Source organism: Ictalurus punctatus, chromosome 7 (genome assembly GCF_001660625.3).
Source record: "Ictalurus punctatus breed USDA103 chromosome 7, Coco_2.0, whole genome shotgun sequence".
Taxonomy (NCBI): domain Eukaryota; kingdom Metazoa; phylum Chordata; class Actinopteri; order Siluriformes; family Ictaluridae; genus Ictalurus; species Ictalurus punctatus.
This window is the reverse complement of record NC_030422.2, coordinates 33,011,776-33,030,283: the sequence shown is the minus strand read 5'-3', so window position 1 is coordinate 33,030,283 and position 18,508 is coordinate 33,011,776. Positions and strand designations below refer to the sequence as shown.

Genomic DNA, 18,508 nt, shown 5'->3' with positions numbered 1-18,508 from the left:
CACCAGATCTAACTGGTAGCACTCCACCTCCCAAACAAGTTCCGGTTCCTTCCCCCACAGAGAGGTGACGTTCCACGTCCCCAGAGCCAGCCTCTGCCACCTGAGTCTGGTCTGTCGAGGTCCCTGACCTTCACTACCACCCGTGTAGCAGCACACCCGACCCCCTCAGATCACCCCACGAGTGATGGGCCCATAGGATGGAGAGGGGGGTGCCACCAGGCGCTCGCAGTCGGGCCCTCCCTCTAGGCCTGGCTCCAGACGGGGACCCCGGGCTTCCTCCGGGCAGGGTAACTCCTCCTCTCTTTGCTTTCTTCATGAGGGTCACAGACGCTAATTATTAGCATAAAACACACGCATATCAACTTCATCCTCATGGAGCTAAAGCCTTGTTTATACTTCTGCCTGGCTGTGCAGTGTGAGCCTTCACTGACTGAGCACGCATATAAACCAACAGGAAGTAGCTGAGAGAAGTAGTAGTGTGTAGGAACAACCAAAGCAACACTTACAAAGATAGCGTCTCATGTGGAGTTGCTGAATGCTGAGGTGGAATTGTTGTGTTTGTTGTTGTTGATTTTTGTTTTCAGTAAACTTCACTAAAACCCACAGTATGAAAAAAGAGCAAAGAATCATATAAGACCTGGTAACCCTTGAGATAATCACTTGTCACATTACAAGAAAATACAGCTATAAGTATGAGAACATGTATAAAACTAAACTGAACAACCTCAATTTTATTTTATTAATTTCATTAAGATTTTTATTAAACATGGACCTTTACTTTCATTAAATAGACTTTATTTGTTGTTATTGTAGGCTTATTTATCATAAGCAAAAAGTGGGAGCTTCCTGCAAATGTCATTTCTCACATGTACGAAATCAGGTGATTATGTTCACCCTTCAATGTAAATATATCTTGATGTATAGAGACAAAAGAAATATATTACAGTATGATCACTCTGTATGTTCACCCATCGGTGTAAATGTCTCTGTGTATAAAGACAGCAGAATGAGGTGGAATCCTGTGTCTGACGGTGTAGTGTAGTGACTGTGTTTATTTGTGAAGATACTGATGAATGAAAACATTGTGAACCCCAAAAAACCTTTAGCTTTGGCTTTATTCTTTCATCAGTATGTACACAGCAAATCAAAGTCACTATTTTTTAAAAGCCTTTCGATGATTTTTGTGTCATCTGGCTATCTCTATGGTCCCGCATGGATGGATCATAGAGATACCTGTACAATCGTACCTTTCGGCAAGAGTCGCCTTGAAGTTATTCATTTCCGGATCCGGCGTTGTGCAGCAAGTTACAAAAATACCTTGCAAACCGCCACAAGAAATGAGGCCTCATGCACTCAAAGGGCTCGAACGCCCACTCCGCGATGACGTCATTTTTTCCGTTATTGCGGACGTGTCAAGTATAAACCAGGCTTAACGCTGCCTCGCATTAGTGTTTGTTTAGGGTGCACAAATTTATTACAATTTTCAAATAGTGTCATGACTGAAAAAACGTTAGGAAACGCTGTGGTAAGAGATGCTGCCTGGTGTATATTTAAATGATACCATGGTGCTGATGTTCTTTAATAAATAAAAGGAAAACAATCATCTTCATGGGTGTCAGTCAGTATTTTACTGTAACAGCACGACAAACACATGTGTAATGGCACCAGTCCAGACGTTTTAACTTTCTACTACAAGTCAACTTACTATCTTACTAGTTTCTACTTAGTTAATGCATGTGAACTGATTTAAATCAGTGATCACAAGTACAGATAATAATATGTACAAAGCTACATGTTATAAAGTTGAAAAGGTGAACTTTATCTTACTCTGGGCCTCTGTGAAGGACTGAAGACAGCCCAGAACCAGCAGAACCAGCAGGAGAGAACCAGAGGACATGACCGCTGACGGTGATGGTGATGCGGAAATAACGGCATTAATGCAGATATCACTTCAGTAAGATATTATAAACTGATAAGAGGAACGATCTGAGCAGCGTTTCCACACTGGTGTTCACTAAAGTCCAGGGGTTTCAGTACTGCGAAGTAAAATGGGCGTTTCTGGAGGCGTGGCGAACACGCCTCCTTACAAAACTATTACAGGTTATTATTATTATTTATGTATGTATTTATTTATTTATTTATTTATTTATTTATTTATTTATTTATTATTTTTAATGTAAATGTTATTAAATAAACGTGCAGAAGATTTTATGAAATAATTAAGAACAGAATGTTTATAGGCGTTCGGAGAGAAAAGTGTACATCACGTTCTGAAGAAGTACCTCATCTGTTCAGAGTCTAAAGCAGCAACGTGATGCATCACTACGAAACAAAACATAACCACTTTAAATAGTTTTATATCCATAAACTAGCATTCAGCCATGATAACATTGCATCCCAAACTTTAGACCTGGTACTTTAGAATTTTTACTTAAATGGTAGTTTGTTAGCGATATTTTTATTTATTCCCTGATAAATCAGTGTTTCTAAATGAGAGACTCTGTTTCTCTATTGTGTGATGTGGTGTGATGGACTCTTTACTGTTCCACTCCAATAAAACTGCACTTATTTATATTTTTTAGATTGTATCATAGAGTTTGGCTGTGAAGTGTTAAACGCTGCTCAGAGCTGTCTCAGTGTAACTGAAAACCACAGCTGGATTTCCTGTGGAAGAGGTCTGTTTTTTTTCTCTCGTACTGAAAGCGGAACGTTTTGTGGTATAAACATTGCGCCTCAACCCCAAACCACTCTCTATCATTCTTCTCATAAGACGAGCGCTGAGGTGATACCTGCATTTATATGACTGTGTTCATATCCTCACCATCCTCCTCATCATCATCATCATTCATCTGCATCATCATCATCATCATGTTCTGTCGTTCTCTCCTGCTGGTTCTGCTGGTTCTTGTCTGCCTTCAGTCCATCACAACTTTCCTGAGTAAGATAAAGTTCACTTTTACATAATTTTCTGTACATAATATTATATTGGTTTATAATGTCGCTGAAGTCCCTAAAACAATGATGAGGTTGTTGAAAATATCCAGCGTTAATAAACCAGTGTGTGATGTGCTGTTACAGTAAAACACTGACTGATGGGGTGGTGTGATGAAGCGGAGTTACTGTTTACAACCCCAACGTTGATTATTTTCCTAAAACAGTGCATCCCCAAGAGGAATTCTTACACCACAGCAACGCACCAACAACTGCAATTTCTAATTTATTAACGAACGACACGTCTCGCTTTTAACCCGTTTATAGTTATCTGTAATGTTGTTGAATGACGTTATAGCAGCTGTTGTAGCACTACTGTGTTGTTCTAAAAAAATAATATTAATTAGTTAATTTCAAATATACTAGATAAAAAAAGCATCTAATTTCTTAGTGAATATTTAATCAGACTGCTAAGGCATCATTGATGAATAAATACATAAATGTTTTCACACAATAGATTTTCCATCACTGGAATGCTGTCTCGATTACCAGACAAACCCAATCCCTGTTATACGCATTATAGCGTATGAAATATTCGATTTGTTCTGCATAGAACCCGTAATCTTGTAAGTTTTCACCCCCTTATTTTATTTAATAATTAATAATAAGAAAATTATTGTTTTTCTATGTACATAATTGCCTTATATTTGTATAAAATATCTAATACATTTATTATAATACAACATTAAATTACCATGAAGAACATTTGATAGTTTTTGAAATTTATTAGAATATAACAAAAATAATTTTGAAGTTTTGGGACACATGAATGTTTAATTTTCTGTCTTTATTGCAGTTTTACACTGACGTATATCTTCTCTCTCCTCTGTAGTTTTTTCCTTTATGACGGTCCCCCTGTGTGTGCAAATCCCAAAGATGAATGGGTGCAGAAACTCATGAAAACAATTGACAGCCACTCGTTTACAAGCTGGGTTGAATTTGAAGGTGGGTAATCCTCTCTCCATTAATAATAGTTCATATTTATTTCATAAACATCCTTTTTATGTATCTCTTCCTGTAATTGGACAGGAGGAATAAAGCTTTTTACTATGAATAACTTTAAAAGTAATGTTTTGCTTGAATTATTCTAGCGTTATTTAAGTGAATAAAACTATGGGCTGTGGGCATAAAGAACATTTCTAATAATATATTATGTTTGTTTCTGTTTTTAGAAAAAGGAACATTAGACATTTTAAAAGAAAATATTCAAAGACATTACAGTGTTCACAATGTCATCTTTGATACTGACATTAAAAACAATTACTAACAAATACATGAAACAAAAAAAATAATCACGCTAATATTATGACATTTAATTTACAAAATCAACAGCAGACCAGTAGAAACTGGATGAGAATTGTGCTTTATTCTTCCACCCAGGAAATGGTTAAAAAATAAAGTGGTTGTATTTTTACAGGCCCGTTTCAATTTGAGTAACACTGCTGAATTGAGACACACCATTAAATAAACATATATAAATATTTAATGAGAAACTGTCTATACTGCCTCACATTTCTAATATATATATTTAAACAAATTGAGAAGTGATGAGATTTGATATTTGTACACAGTGCGTATCATTTTAATGATTATATTGTCAATGATTTTTTGACAGGTAAAGTTATTGTTAAGTAATGATTAATGATGAACAGAAAATGATTTTTTTTCTTTCTTTATTTATTTATACTCTGATCAGATTCACAGTTCTCATGCTATTCCTTTTAATAATAGGAATTGTTCTGTTAGTATAGCAATAGCCACTCTGGGATATTGTCAGTTTAATGCAGTAGTATAGACAGCTGTATGGATTTAGTGTGTGTTGGTATAAAGGTTAAATTACCTGTGAACATTAATGTGATCTTTTAGTGTTTATTGTATCTATAGTAGTAGTTTGGATGTCAGAGTAGTAGCTATAGTTGTATAGTGTTAATATAGAAATATGGTAGAAGTATTGGTATAGAGTTAGTATAGCAGTATTGATAGTGGTACATAGTGTTTGTAAAACATTTGTGGACATTTAAAATAACATAATGTCATACCTCTCCTGTGTTCAGAGGAAACTGAGGAGATGGGAGACAGGCTTGGGAAAACTCTTTATTGGCCTTTACTAGCCTATTACTTTACTGGCTTAAAGGTGGCTTGAAGTGGTCACACTCTTGATCTGATACTAACATACGGATTAAATATAGAAAATATTGTAATTTTTCCGCAGTCTGAAGTTGTCTCAGACCATTATCTTATCTCGTTCATAATACGTATTGGTCATAATATTTCCACCTCGCCCCGCTACCGCGTAAAACGTACCTACACATCAGCTACTGCACCGAGCTTCATAAACAACCTCCCAGAGACATCAATTAGATTTGGATCACCGTCAGATCACACAGAACTCGATCAGGCGACTGAAAGCTTGGAGTCAACACTCCGCTACACGCTAGGTAGAGTGGCTCCACTCAAAAGGATATTAATTAGAGAGAAAACATTAGCACCCTGGTATAACGATCAAACACGTACCTTGAAACAGACAACTCGACAATTAGAACATAAATGGCGCAAACCAAATTGGTAATATTTCAAACAGCATGGAAGGAGAGCCTACTGAAATATAGGAAATCTCTTGGCGATGCTAGAAAAATCAATTTCTCCACCTTCATAGGAGACAACAAAAACAATTCTAGATTCCTTTTCAACACAGTAGCAAAATTAACTAGGAATAAAACCACTACAGAGAGGAACACTCAATCATTACATAGCAGTGAAGATTTCATTCAATTTTTCATTGATAAGGTTGAAAATATTAGACTTGAAATACTGGCCATTAAATTAAAACCAGACAGTATTATAACAAACCCATTACATGACAATGTAGCAATATCAGATCGATGTTTAGAGTGTTTTACTCCCCTTAGAGAGACCGAACTAGCTTCATTAATCTCTTCAGCCAATTCATCAACTTGCATACTAGATCCCGTACCTACATGTTTGTTTAAACAGATTGGTCCAGTAGTAATTGAACCACTTTTAAATATAATCAATTCTTCCCTAAGCACTGGCTATGTACCTAAATCACTTAAATTAGCAGTTATTAAACCCTTGATTAAAAAACCTGATCTTGACCCGTCTCAATTGTCCAGCTATAGACCAATATCAAATCTCCTCTTCATCTCTAAGATCTTAGAAAAGGTTGTAGCAAAGCAGTTATGCTCGTACTTAGATAGGAATAACATTCATGAAATGTATCAGTCAGGATTTAGACCTCATCATAGCACAGAGACGGCGTTAGTTAAAGTAGTAAATGACCTTCTACTGACCTCTGATCAGGGTTGTGTCTCGCTGCTTGTGTTACTCGACCTTAGTGCAGCTTTTGATACTATAGATCACACTATTCTCCTTGATAGATTAGAAAATGTTGTTGGTATTAAGGGAACAGTCCTCTCCTGGCTCAGGTCTTATCTGACCGATCGTTATCAGTTCGTAGATGTAAATGGTGAATTCTCCACACATACCGAGGTTGCCTTTGGAGTTCCACAGGGTTCTGTTTTAGGCCCACTGCTCTTTACTTTATATATGCTACCCCTAGGTCAAATTATTCGTAAACATGGAATTATCTTCCACTGTTATGCTGATGATACACAGTTGTATGTTTCAGCGAAGCCAGAGGACAGACAACAGCTTAATAAAGTTGAGGAATGTGTAAAGGACATTAGACGTTGGATGTTAACTAACTTCGTTTTACTTAATTCTGATAAAACAGAAATACTTTTATTAGGACCGCGTGTAGCTAGAAGTAATCTTTCTGATCACATGGTTACTCTGGATGGTCTTTCTGTTTCATCATGTGTAGCAGTTAAAGACCTTGGAGTGATTATTGACTCCAGCCTATCATTTGATGCTCATGTAGATAATATTACTAGGATAGCTTTCTTTCATCTCAGAAATATTTCTAAGATAAGAAATATATTGTCACTGCATGATGCGGAAATACTAGTTCATGCATTCGTCACCTCTAGACTACATTACTGTAATGCCTTACTGTCTGGATGTTCCAGTAGGAACATAAACAAACTCCAGTTAGTTCAGAATGCAGCTGCTAGAGTCCTAACTAGAACCAGAAGATACGACCACATCACCTCGATCTTATCCACACTGCATCGGCTCCCAGTGAAATCTCACACTGATTATAAAATACTTTTATTCACCTATAAAGCACTAAACGGTCTCATGCCACAATATCTAAGCGACCTTGTGGTTTTATGTGATCCGCCACGCCTACTTAGATCAAAAGATGCAGGCTATTTGACGGTACCTCGAATAGTGAAGGCTACAGCAGGGGGAAGAGCTTTCTCTTATAGAGTCCCACAGTCCAATTCCAGACTGCTGGGACTACGGCTGCTCCTAACGCCATACAGACTTCATAAAGTCCATACTTAACTTTTTCACATTATCTGTTGTTACCCAGAGGATGGGTTCCCTTCTGAGTCGGGTTCCGCTCAAGGTTTCTTCCTCTTAAAACATCTTAGGGAGTTTTTCCTTGCCACCGTCGCCACTCAGTGGCTTGCTCAATTGGGATAAATTCACACCTTTAGTATCTGTATACCGTGTTGATATTTCTGTAAAGCTGCTTTGAGACAATGTCTATTGTAAAAAGCGCTATACAAATAAAATTGAATTGAATTGAATATTGGACGTTGGATATTCGCAGATATTTGCAAATTATGGGACCGTCTCTAAATTTACATACGACATTGTTATATAGGTTTCTAACTTCAATAGCTTTTAAAGGGAGTGATTACAGTCATAAAACCAGGTGTCAGTTATAACACACACCTTTTAGGATTTTGATATTTAATAAAATAAACTATTCAATCATTTACATTTACATTTATTCATTTAGCAGACGCTTTTTCCAAAGCGACTTACAAATGAGAAAGATACAAGCAAAGCGATATATCAAGCAGAGAACAATACAAGTAGTGCTACCGTACAAGATCTATTAATAGAGTTCCAGAAGAAGCAAAGTGGTTGAGTTCGTTAGGTGTTGACGGAAGAGGTGGGTCTTTAGCTGTTTTTTGAAGATGGTGAGAGATTCTGTGGTCCAGACTGAGGTTGGAAGTTCATTCCACCACTCAGGAACAGTTAGTGTGAAGGTTCTGGAAAGGGACCTTGCGCCATGCTGAGTGGGAACTGCTAAATGTCGGTCGCTAATTGATCGCAGATTGCGAGAGGGAACGTAAGCCTTCAGGAGAAAGTTGAGGTAGGAGAGTGCTGTTCCTGACAAGGTCTTGTAGGTGAGCATCAAGGCCTTGAATTTAATGCGGGCGGCTACAGGAAGGCAGTGGAGGGAGCTGAAGAGGGGTGTGACATGGGTAACATATTAGTCATACATAAAATTTGCCATGTATTTCACTAGCAAATGGGCTCATACACAAAATCTACCATAATTTAAAGCTCAATAGCATTTTAAAGGAATGACTCAGTCATAAAACCTACTGTAAAGTGTTCTTATAGGTGTCAGCTATAACGCACACCTTTTAGATTTTTTTTTATATTTAACCCTATGCATGAATCAAAAGACCTACACGAATGCATAAAGGAGGGTCAATATGACCCATATTAAAATTAATTGTTTTCTTCACACAAAAAAGTCCTATTAATGAAATAATTAAAGTACCGACAATGCTCAAATATTTTAATATTTCAAAGATGTTTATTTGTTTTCTGCATTTTATGTCTGTAATCTGGCCTTTTGAAAACTGCATGAACTGTGCATGAACAGGAACTGTGTGCAGAGTGAGAGAGAGAGTGTGAGAGAGAGAGTGAGTGAGTAAGAGAGTGAGAGAGTGTGGGAGTGAGAGAGCGTGAGAGAAAGTGAGAGAGTGTGGGAGTGAGAGAGAGTGAGAGAGAGAGAGACAGTGAGTGAGAGAATGTGTGTGAGAGAGAGAGTGAGAGAGAGAGTGAGAGAGAGAGAGTGAGAGAGAGAGTGAGTGAGAGAGAGAGTGAGAGAGAGAGAGTGAGAGAGAGAGTGAGTGAGAGAGAGTGAGAGAGAGATAGTGAGCGAGAGAGAGTGAGAGAGAGTGAGAGAGAGAGAGAGAGAGAGTGAGTGAGTGAGTGAGACAGAGTGATGAGGTTGTTGAAAATATCCAGCGTTAATAAACCACAGTGTGTGATGTGCTGTTACAGTAAAACACTGACTGATGGGGTGGTGTGATGAAGCGGAGTTACTGTTTACAACCCCAACGTTGATTATTTTCCTAAAACAGTGCATCCCCAAGAGGAATTCTTACACCACAGCAACGCACCAACAACTGCAATTTCTAATTTATTAACGAACGACACGTCTCGCTTTTAACCCGTTTATAGTTATCTGTAATGTTGTTGAATGACGTTATAGCAGCTGTTATAGCACTACTGTTACAGGTGCTGTTATAAAAAAAAAATATTCATTAATTAATTTCAAATACACTAGATTAAAAAGCATATCATTAAAAAAAATCTTAGTGAACATTTAATCAGAGTGCTAAGCCATGATTGATGAATAAATACATTAATGTTTCCACACAGATGCAATTAGACCAATGGAATGCTGTAGCAGTTACATAACATATCCACTCCCTCTAAGAGTCTTTACAGCGTATAAAGTAATCGACCATCAGTGCATAAAACCTGGAGTCATGTAAGTTTTCACCCCCTTATTTTATTTTAATAATTAATAAGAAGAAAATTATTGTTTTTCTATGTACAACAGTGGCTTGTAGTTGTATAAAATATCATAAATTTATTATAATACAACTTTAAATTAGCATGAAGAACATTTGATAGTTTTTGAAATTTATTAGAATATAACAAAAATAATTTTGGAGGTTTTGGGACACATGAGTGTTTAATTTTGTGTCTTCATTGCAGTTTTACACTGACGTATATCTTCTCTCTCCTCTGCAGTTTTACCGTACATCATGGTCCCCGTATGTGTGCAAATCCCACAGATGAATGGGTGCAGATGGTCATAGATGTAATTGACAGCCGCCCGTTTACAACCTTGGTCGAAACTGAAGGTGGGGAATCCTCTAAAACCTGTATATACCTTTCAGCATTGATAGTGTCTTTCCAGATGTGCACGCTGCCCATTTCATAGACACTAATGCACTCCATACCATCAGAGATGCAGGCTCTCAGGCATCCATGGTTTTGCTGGCTCAAATTTAGCCTATTACCTGAAGACACTTAAAAATTCAACATAGAAGCAAATACTCACATCTGCAAACCCAGTTGGAGATAGAAAAATAAGACACCAGCCATGAGTGAGTAGAAGCAAGGGTCCAGAATTATTGGTTCCGTTCCACCACACGAGATCCACACCGATGAGAATTCTCAGAAGTGATCTGACACCCGGAGCTCAAGCTCCAGTATTTATACTGTATTTATAGAGTAAATAACCAATATATCTTAGAAAGACTATGATATCAATACCAATAGGGTTAAAAAAGAGCTCATCTACATTACCATGACGTTTAAAAAGAGGCTTATCAAATTTACCATGATATTTTGAAAGAGGACTTTCTGACTACCATTATCTTTTGAAAGGGGACTTTCTGACTACCATTAGGATTGAAAGTGGGAGAGAAAGAAAACAATTTAGAGAGACCTTGGTCTCACTATTATCTCGCGGGGGGCAAATTGACTCAGCTACCCTTATAAATGGCTCCTCATGGTTCTCTCTTAAAATTAAGGCCCCCGTCTACACCACGCCTGACCCTTCCTCGCGAGACAAGAATCTTCACCATCTGAATTATGAGTAAGTTTCTTTTACATTTTTCTGTATTTCTGGTTTATAATTTATTTTCATATTTGCTCTATATCTCTATTTTTTATATATAGTTATACTGCTTGCAAATGGTTTACTGTACTTCCTACTTCATAATATCATTATATTACCCTTCTACTGTCCTTCATATCCTACTACTCTTTATATTACCCTTATAATATCTTAATACTCCTTTTATTATTCTTATAAAGTTATAATGTTATGTGTGTGCATTGGGCCTTTGTGTGGGTGTGTGTGAGAGAGAGGGAGAGACAGAGAGAGTGTGTGTGTGTGTGTGTGTGTGTGGGTGTTCTGTCTGCACGCCTGCCCTTGACTGTACGAGAGTGTGTGTTTCTCAGCCTGTACTCCTCAGCTCTTATACTTCTCTGTGACTAATAAACCATAGTGTGTTACTCTTAAAAGATCTTAAAGTGTGAATCCAATTCGTCAATATCCGCCTAATACCGCTTCTGTGTGTCTAGGTGCCCGTCGTTATTTCTTCTTCTCCCCTTTACTGGATTTGGATCTGGACACTCACTATCAGCTTGCGCATCTCACTGCTGACACCATGGTGCTACTTGACGTTCTTCGCAGCACCCCCTCTGGAAATGGAAATGCGGGGTTCCCCCCACCTCTCGGATACAGAATCCACCCCGTGAATGTGTGTATTGACGCCTCTACGCAGACAGAACCTCCCTCCAGCTTTCAGTCTGAGGATGATGTCACCTTCTCTGATCTGGGCTCTGACCATTCTTCCCTCTTCTCACCTGTCAGTCTGCCCCACTCTCAGTGGTCTTCTTATTTCACCCTTGCTGACTATCCCATGTCCCCAGGACACGCCCCATTTTCTTCCCCCTACCGCTCTCCTCAAGATTACGCACCCACCAGTCCTGTGAATTTTCAATAAAATTACATATTACTCATACTAGGTCTCCCTCATGTTTATTTCATGTCATTTTTATCCACAACAGTTTCCAAAAAGAATTTAAAATTTCCTGTCGTCTGACCACAGAACAGTTTTCCACTCTGTCTCAGTCCATTTTAAATGAGCTTTGGTTCAGAGAAGATGGCAGTGTTTCTGGATCATGTTCACACATGGCTTCTTCTTTGCATGATGGAGATTTGTGGATGGCATGGTGAACCGTGTTCACAGACAGTGAGTTCTGGAGGTGTTTCTGATCCCATGCAGTGATTTCCATTACAGAATCATGCCTGTTTTTAATGCAGTGCCGCCTGAGGGCTCGAAGATCATGGGCATGCAGTACTGATTTTCACCCTCGTCCCTAGTGCACAGCAGTGACGTGTGGTGAGGTTCGTGGCTGGGGAGGCACTGACTCTTTCAAAGTCAGATTTACAAATATAGTAGCATAAATTCACGATTCAACTGGCTGCTTGCACATTGACTACTGGTTATGTTTCATATCCCATATCAGCATTCTTTACACACATATAGGTAAGGTACATATTTGGCCAAAGAAGAATGTTAAATTTATAGCGGCTCAGAGAGAGTGCATTTGCTCTGCGTCCTCCGTGTGTTCTTAATTTGCCATCACAATTCCACAATTCATACTCATTCAATACAAATGAAAGTATATACAGTCCACAACAAAAAGTCAAATGTAGTTTTATTCTTTAAAATAACTTAATTTTTTTCTTATCTTGTTTTATATAATTTTTTTTTAGTTATTAAAACACGTCTGGTCTTTATTTTTGTCATGGACTGTACAGCAGTGTATGCATGGTCTTACCTTTACTTATAAATGAAGTCCATTCGCCTATCCTTCTGGCCAAACATCTCTATGACTTTGGTGTAAAAGATCCTCTTTATCTTCTTTTAGTTTTAAAAGTCTCCGGCATCGGTCTTCCGTTATTTATCACTTCCAGTTTTGATTGAAAGTCCAGTTTTGAGAAATGTTTAAGCTTATATTTAATCTTCCATTTTTACAGTCAGGGCAAAAAATTAAAAATAAACGGGCTGATGCGGTGCACTTGACTTTCTCTACTTGACTTTTTTAAGCTAGCATATTACCCCCAATGCCATTTGTCTGTAAGATGTGAAGAAGAACAATAGCAGAACAAGCCTCAAACATGCTCTCACATGCCTCCGTCAGTGAGGCAGAGGTACTGGCCGCCTGCCCTCCTGCTTTTTCACTGCGTAGTTATGTCAGATCAGCCAGGCGTGCATGCTATACACTTACGTGAAATACATGACCTAGACTATGGAATGTGAGGACATATAATAAAAGTGTGTACAAACCTTACATTACAGACATACAGAGAGATCAATTGCACATGCTCAAGTTGAGCAAAAAAAAAAAAAAGAGCAGCTCAACCCAGTTTATTTTTAACAAAATAAACTATTAAATCATATATAAACATTGTCATGTACTTTATTACTGCATGGGCTCATACACAAAATACACCATTATTTAAAGCTCAATAGCATTAGAAGAGGATGATGTACAGTCACACAACCAACTGTAAAGTGTTCAACTAGGTGTCAGGTATGACGCACACCTTTTAGATTTTTGATAATTTTCCCTACAATGCATGAAACAAAAAAACCTTCACGGATGCATAAAGGGGGTCAAAATGACCCATATTAATTATTTCATTAATAGGACATCTATTTTTTTAACAAAACCATTCAATCCAGTATGGGTCATTTTGACCCCCTTTATGCATTCCTGAAGGTTTTTTTAGCTCATGCATTGTAGGGTTAAATATCAAAAATCTAAAAGGTGTGCATCATACCTGACACCTAGTCGAACACTTTAAAGTTGGTTGTGTGACTGTAAGTCATTCCCTTCAAATGCTATCGAAGTTATAAACGTGTATAACAATGTCGTATGTAACTTTAGAGACGGTTCCTTAATTTCCGCATATCTGCGAATATCGAACGTCCAACGTCAAACCAATTTTATGCCAGTGCAGTTTTTTGCAGACCAACAACTGCAATTTCTTATTTATTAACGAACGACACGTCTCACTTTTTAACCGTTTATAGTTATCTGTAATGTTGTTGAATGACGTTATAGCAGCTGCACTACTGTTACAGGTGCTGTTCTAAAAAATATTACTTAATTAATTTAAAATATACTAGATTTACATTGCATTTACATTTCTATTTATTCATTTAGCAGACGCTTTTGTCCAAAGAGACTTACAAATGAGCACTATAAAATATATAATATAAAATATATAAAATATAAGCACTAGATAAAAAAGCATCTAATTAAAAAAAAAATTCTTAGTGAACATTTAATCAGAGTGCTAAGCCATGATTGATAAATAAATACATAAATTTTTTCCCACAGCTGGACTTGGACAAATGGAATGCTGTAACATTTACATAAATCATACATTAAATGAAAGAGACGTTACAACATATGAAGTAACAGACCATCAGTGCATAAAACCTGGAGTCATGTAAGTTTTCACCCCCTTATTTTATTTTAATAATTAATAAGAAAATTATTGTTTTTCTATGTACATAATTGCCTTATAGTTGTATAAAATATCATACATTTATTAGAATACAACTTAAATTACCATGAAGCACATATGTGTGTCATGTAATATAGGCACAGGAAAGAAACAAGTGCAGGTATGGCAGTTTAATCAAACAGTCAGAATTCCAAAGGATCAGGCAGAAATCAAAGTACAAGGCAGGCTAAAGACAAACAATCAGGCAAACAGGCTAAACTAGGCAGAGCAGAGAATCGAGGTCAACAGAGTAAACAAAGCCTAGAACCAGAAAAGGAAACACGAGATAAGGCTTGGAAATACAACACAGAGTAAGCAACTGAGCGTAATAGTTTGCGAAGTAATAATGTACAAAAGGTCTCTGATATAGCGTGGTTGTGAGTGCTGTGAATTTGATGCAGGTGTGCATGATTAGCGTGAATGTGAGTGTTCTGGGAATTGCAGTCCATGGCGGCCACAGTGCAGGATGGGAAATGTAGTCACTGGTTTACTATGATATGAAAATTTGATCGTTTTTGAAATTTATTGGAAAATAACAAAAATAATTTTGGAGGTTTGAAAATGTATGAGAATGTTTAATTTTCTGTCTTTATTGCAGTTTTACACTGACGTATATCTTCTCTCTCCTCTGCAGTTTTACTGCAAATCGTGGTCCCCGTGTGTGTGCAAATCCCACAGATGAATGGGTGCAGGAACTCATGAATACAATTGACAGCCTCTTGTTTACAAGCTTGGTCAAACCTAAAGGTGGGTAATCCTCTCTCCATTAATAATAGCTCATATTTATTTTATAAACATCCTTTTTATGTATCTCTTCCTGTAATTGGACAGGAGGAATAAAGCTTTTTACTATGAATAACTTTAAAAGTAATGTTTTGCTTGAATTATTCTAGCGTTATTTAAGTGAATAAAACTATGGGCTGTGGGCATAAAGAACATTTCTAATAATATATTATGTTTGTTTCTGATTTTAGAAAAAGGAACATTAGACATTTTAAAAGAAAATATTCAAAGACATTACAGTGTTCACAATGTCATCTTTGATACTGACATTAAAAACAATTACTAACAAATACATGAATAAAAAATAATAATCACGCTAATATTATGACATTTAATTTACAAAATCAACAGCAGACCAGTAGAAACTGGATGAGAATTGTGCTTTATTCTTCCACCCAGGACATGGTTAAAAAATAAAGTGGTTGTATTTTTACAGGCCCGTTTCAATTTGAGTAACACTGCTGAATTGAGACACACCATTAAATAAAAATATATAAATATTTAATGAGAAACTGTGTATACTGCCTCACATTTCTAATATATATATTTAAACAAATTGAGAAGTGATTAGATTTAGTATTTGTACACAGTGCGTATCATTTTAATGATTATATTGTCAATGATGTTTTTGACAGATAAAGTTATTGTTAAGTAATGATTAATGATGAAAACAAAATGATTTAATTATTTATTTACTTATTTATTTTCTGATCAGATTCACGGTTCTCATGCTATTCCTTTTAATAATAGGAATTGTTCTGTTAGTATAGCAATAGCCACTCTGGGATATTGTCAGTTTAATGCAGTAGTATAGACAGCTGTATGGATTTAGTATGTGTTGGTATAAAGTTTAAATTACCCGTGAACATTAATGTGATCTTTTAGTGTTTATTGTATCTATAGTAGTAGAGTGTTTGGATGTCAGAGTAGTAGCTATAGTTGTATAGTGTTAATATAGAAATATGGTAGAATTATTGATCAGCCGACTCCCCCAACCTTTCCGAGAGGGAAATCTGTCACAGCCACCTGCGCCCCTAGTCTGTGGAACACCTTTCACTTACATGACTGAAGTGCCAGACACCAATAATAATACAGATGTATAGTGTTATTATGGTAGAACCTACATTTATGTATCTAATACAGCATTATCTTAAGTATTATAATAATATAAATAGTGGTATAGTGTTATAATGGCAGAGTACCCATAACTATTATGGTATTGTTAGTATAGTAGTATCTATAGTGCTACAGTGTTAGTATAGTAGTATTTACAGTGCTACAGTGTTAGTATAGTAGTATTTATAGTGCTACAGTGTTAGTATAGTAGTATTTACAGTGCTACAGTGTTAGTATAGTAGTATTTATAGTGCTACAGTGTTAGTATAGTAGTATTTATAGTGCTACAGTGTTAGTATAGTAGTATTTACAGTGCTACAGTGTTAGTATAGTAGTATTTATAGTGCTACAGTGTTAGTATAGTAGTATTTACAGTGCTACAGTGTTAGTATAGTAGTATTTATAGTGCTACAGTGTTAGTATAGTAGTGTTTATAGTGCTACAGTGTTAGTATAGTAGTATTTATAGTGCTACAGTGTTAGTATAGTAGTATTTATAGTGCTACAGTGTTAGTATAGTAGTATTTATAGTGCTACAGTGTTAGTATAGTAGTGTTTATAGTACTGCAGTGTTAGTATAGTAGTATTTATAGTGCTACAGTGTTAGTATAGTAGTGTTTATAGTGCTACAGTGTTAGTATAGTAGTATTTATAGTTCTGCAGTGTTAATAGTGGGCTAGTATTAGTATAGCAAAGTAATGTCTATTGTGGTATTGTTAATGTTGTAGTATCTATAGTGTTCGTGTTAGTATAGTAGAATCTATAGTGGTATAGTGTTAGTATAGTAGTATAGACAGTTGTATGGTTTTAGTATGTGTTGGTATAAGGGTTAAATTACCCGCTAAGATTAATATGATCTTATAGTGTTTCAACCAGAACCTGTTTCTACTCCCGAACCTGTTTCTACTCCCGAACCTGTTTCTACTCCCGAACCTGTTTCTACTCCCAAACCTGTTTCTACTCCCGAACCTGTTTCTACTGCCTCACCCGATATAGAATGTAAGTGAATGAATCATGTAAATACAGTATCTCCACTTGTAGATGCGCAGGTCTGCATATTTTACAGTATATAAACTAAAAATGCTGCACAGTGGGTAGTGTTACAACCTCTCAGCCTGTGTTGAGTTTCACGTGTTATCTCTGTGAGTAAAGATTTGCTGTTTTCTATTTTAGCTACAAGTCCTCCAGCTCAACAGGATTACACAGAGGAATCAGGTAATTAGGGGCCAAGCACAGAAGGTGCGAGGCACCTATTGAATCTGTTAGTTTCTTCTTTTTCTTCTTATTCCGCTCTAGTCTATGGCAGCGCATAGAACTGCTTGTGGGTAATTTATGAAGAACAATTGCATGAATTATGTCACATGCGAAGTAGAGGTAGAAAACAATATGTAAATAAGGTTTTGTTTGCGCTGTTTGTTTGTGACAGCCAGTGCAAGTTCTAAGAGGCTCCCATAGAAGTCAAGCCGAAAATAAACCTAGGCACACACACATTAGCATGTCCAAAAAAACTACACACAACATAAGACTGTGGGTTCTGTTTAAAGGGAACGTGTGAATGAAGACCTTTTCGCAGTCTCTGGTTAAACGCTGTTGCCATTAAAGGTGCGATACAAAGGTGTGTAATGAACATTTGATTTGTTATTGGCATCAGTTTAAGAGACTTTTGATCAGTTAACGTTTAATCTTGTTAAACATTCTCATAATTAAAACATTTCCTTTTGTCCTCTGACAATGTTGTCTTCAGCTAATTTAATACTTTCCTTTGGGATGTATTAATTTGAACATACAAGCACCATTCCCAACCTGAGCTTTAGGCTTAGCGAATAATATTCCGGGTGCTAAATTAGTCGATTTCCATTGACTGCGCTCTGTATTTTGTGCTTTTAAGTTGAAATGCCCTAAATTGCATATTCATTGAGGCAAAAGGCATATTATTTTGCTTATTTGAAACACACAATGCTCTATAGACCACATTAGTAAAACAGCTTGGATGTTGTTACGAATGTTATTAATTAATTTTGCAAATGTTTAGTAAAAGTATATAATTAGCACTGTGATCTCAACAGTAGTATAAACTGATCTGGCAACCCAGAGCAGCACCTTGCACTACAAATTTCTCCCAGCAGTGTTTTATTCTTCTGTAGTGTATTGGCATCCTCGTTAGAGTTACGAGTGGAAGGCCGTGGGCCTGGACTGCTTCCCGATAAAGTGTGCATGTTGTTAAAGTGTGTGTGTGTGTGTGTGTGTGTGTGTGTGTGTGTGTGTTGTTGTTTTCCCTCTCTGAGCCTATCTCCACTTGTAGACGCGCAGGTCTGCATATTTTACAGTATAT

At 36.8% G+C, this 18,508-nt stretch overlaps 1 protein-coding gene across 1 annotated transcript; it reads left to right on the top strand.

Moving 5' to 3' along the window:
* The first annotated feature begins 2,570 nt into the window (after positions 1-2,570).
* Positions 2,571-17,489, top strand: LOC108267154 (uncharacterized). The gene is made up of 11 exons (XM_053681867.1): positions 2,571-2,675; positions 2,771-2,938; positions 3,449-3,557; positions 3,824-3,936; positions 9,553-9,664; positions 9,931-10,043; positions 14,110-14,221; positions 14,913-15,025; positions 17,041-17,175; positions 17,350-17,391; positions 17,473-17,489. The coding sequence occupies exons 2-11, from the start codon at positions 2,800-2,802 to the stop codon at positions 17,487-17,489; spliced, it is 1,005 nt and encodes a 334-aa protein (XP_053537842.1). The 5' UTR covers positions 2,571-2,675; positions 2,771-2,799.
* Positions 17,490-18,508: the final 1,019 nt, after the last annotated feature.

Excerpts from the sequence above, each read along its gene's own strand:
- LOC108267154 (XM_053681867.1), top strand. The coding sequence starts at position 2,800 with ATGACTGTGTTCATATCCTCACCATCCTCCTCATCATCATCATCATTC. Across the intron at positions 2,939-3,448 it reads GTCCATCACAACTTTCCTGA|ATTTTCCATCACTGGAATGC; the intron begins GTAAGATAAAGT and ends TTCACACAATAG. Across the intron at positions 3,558-3,823 it reads TGCATAGAACCCGTAATCTT|TTTTTTCCTTTATGACGGTC; the intron begins GTAAGTTTTCAC and ends TCTCCTCTGTAG.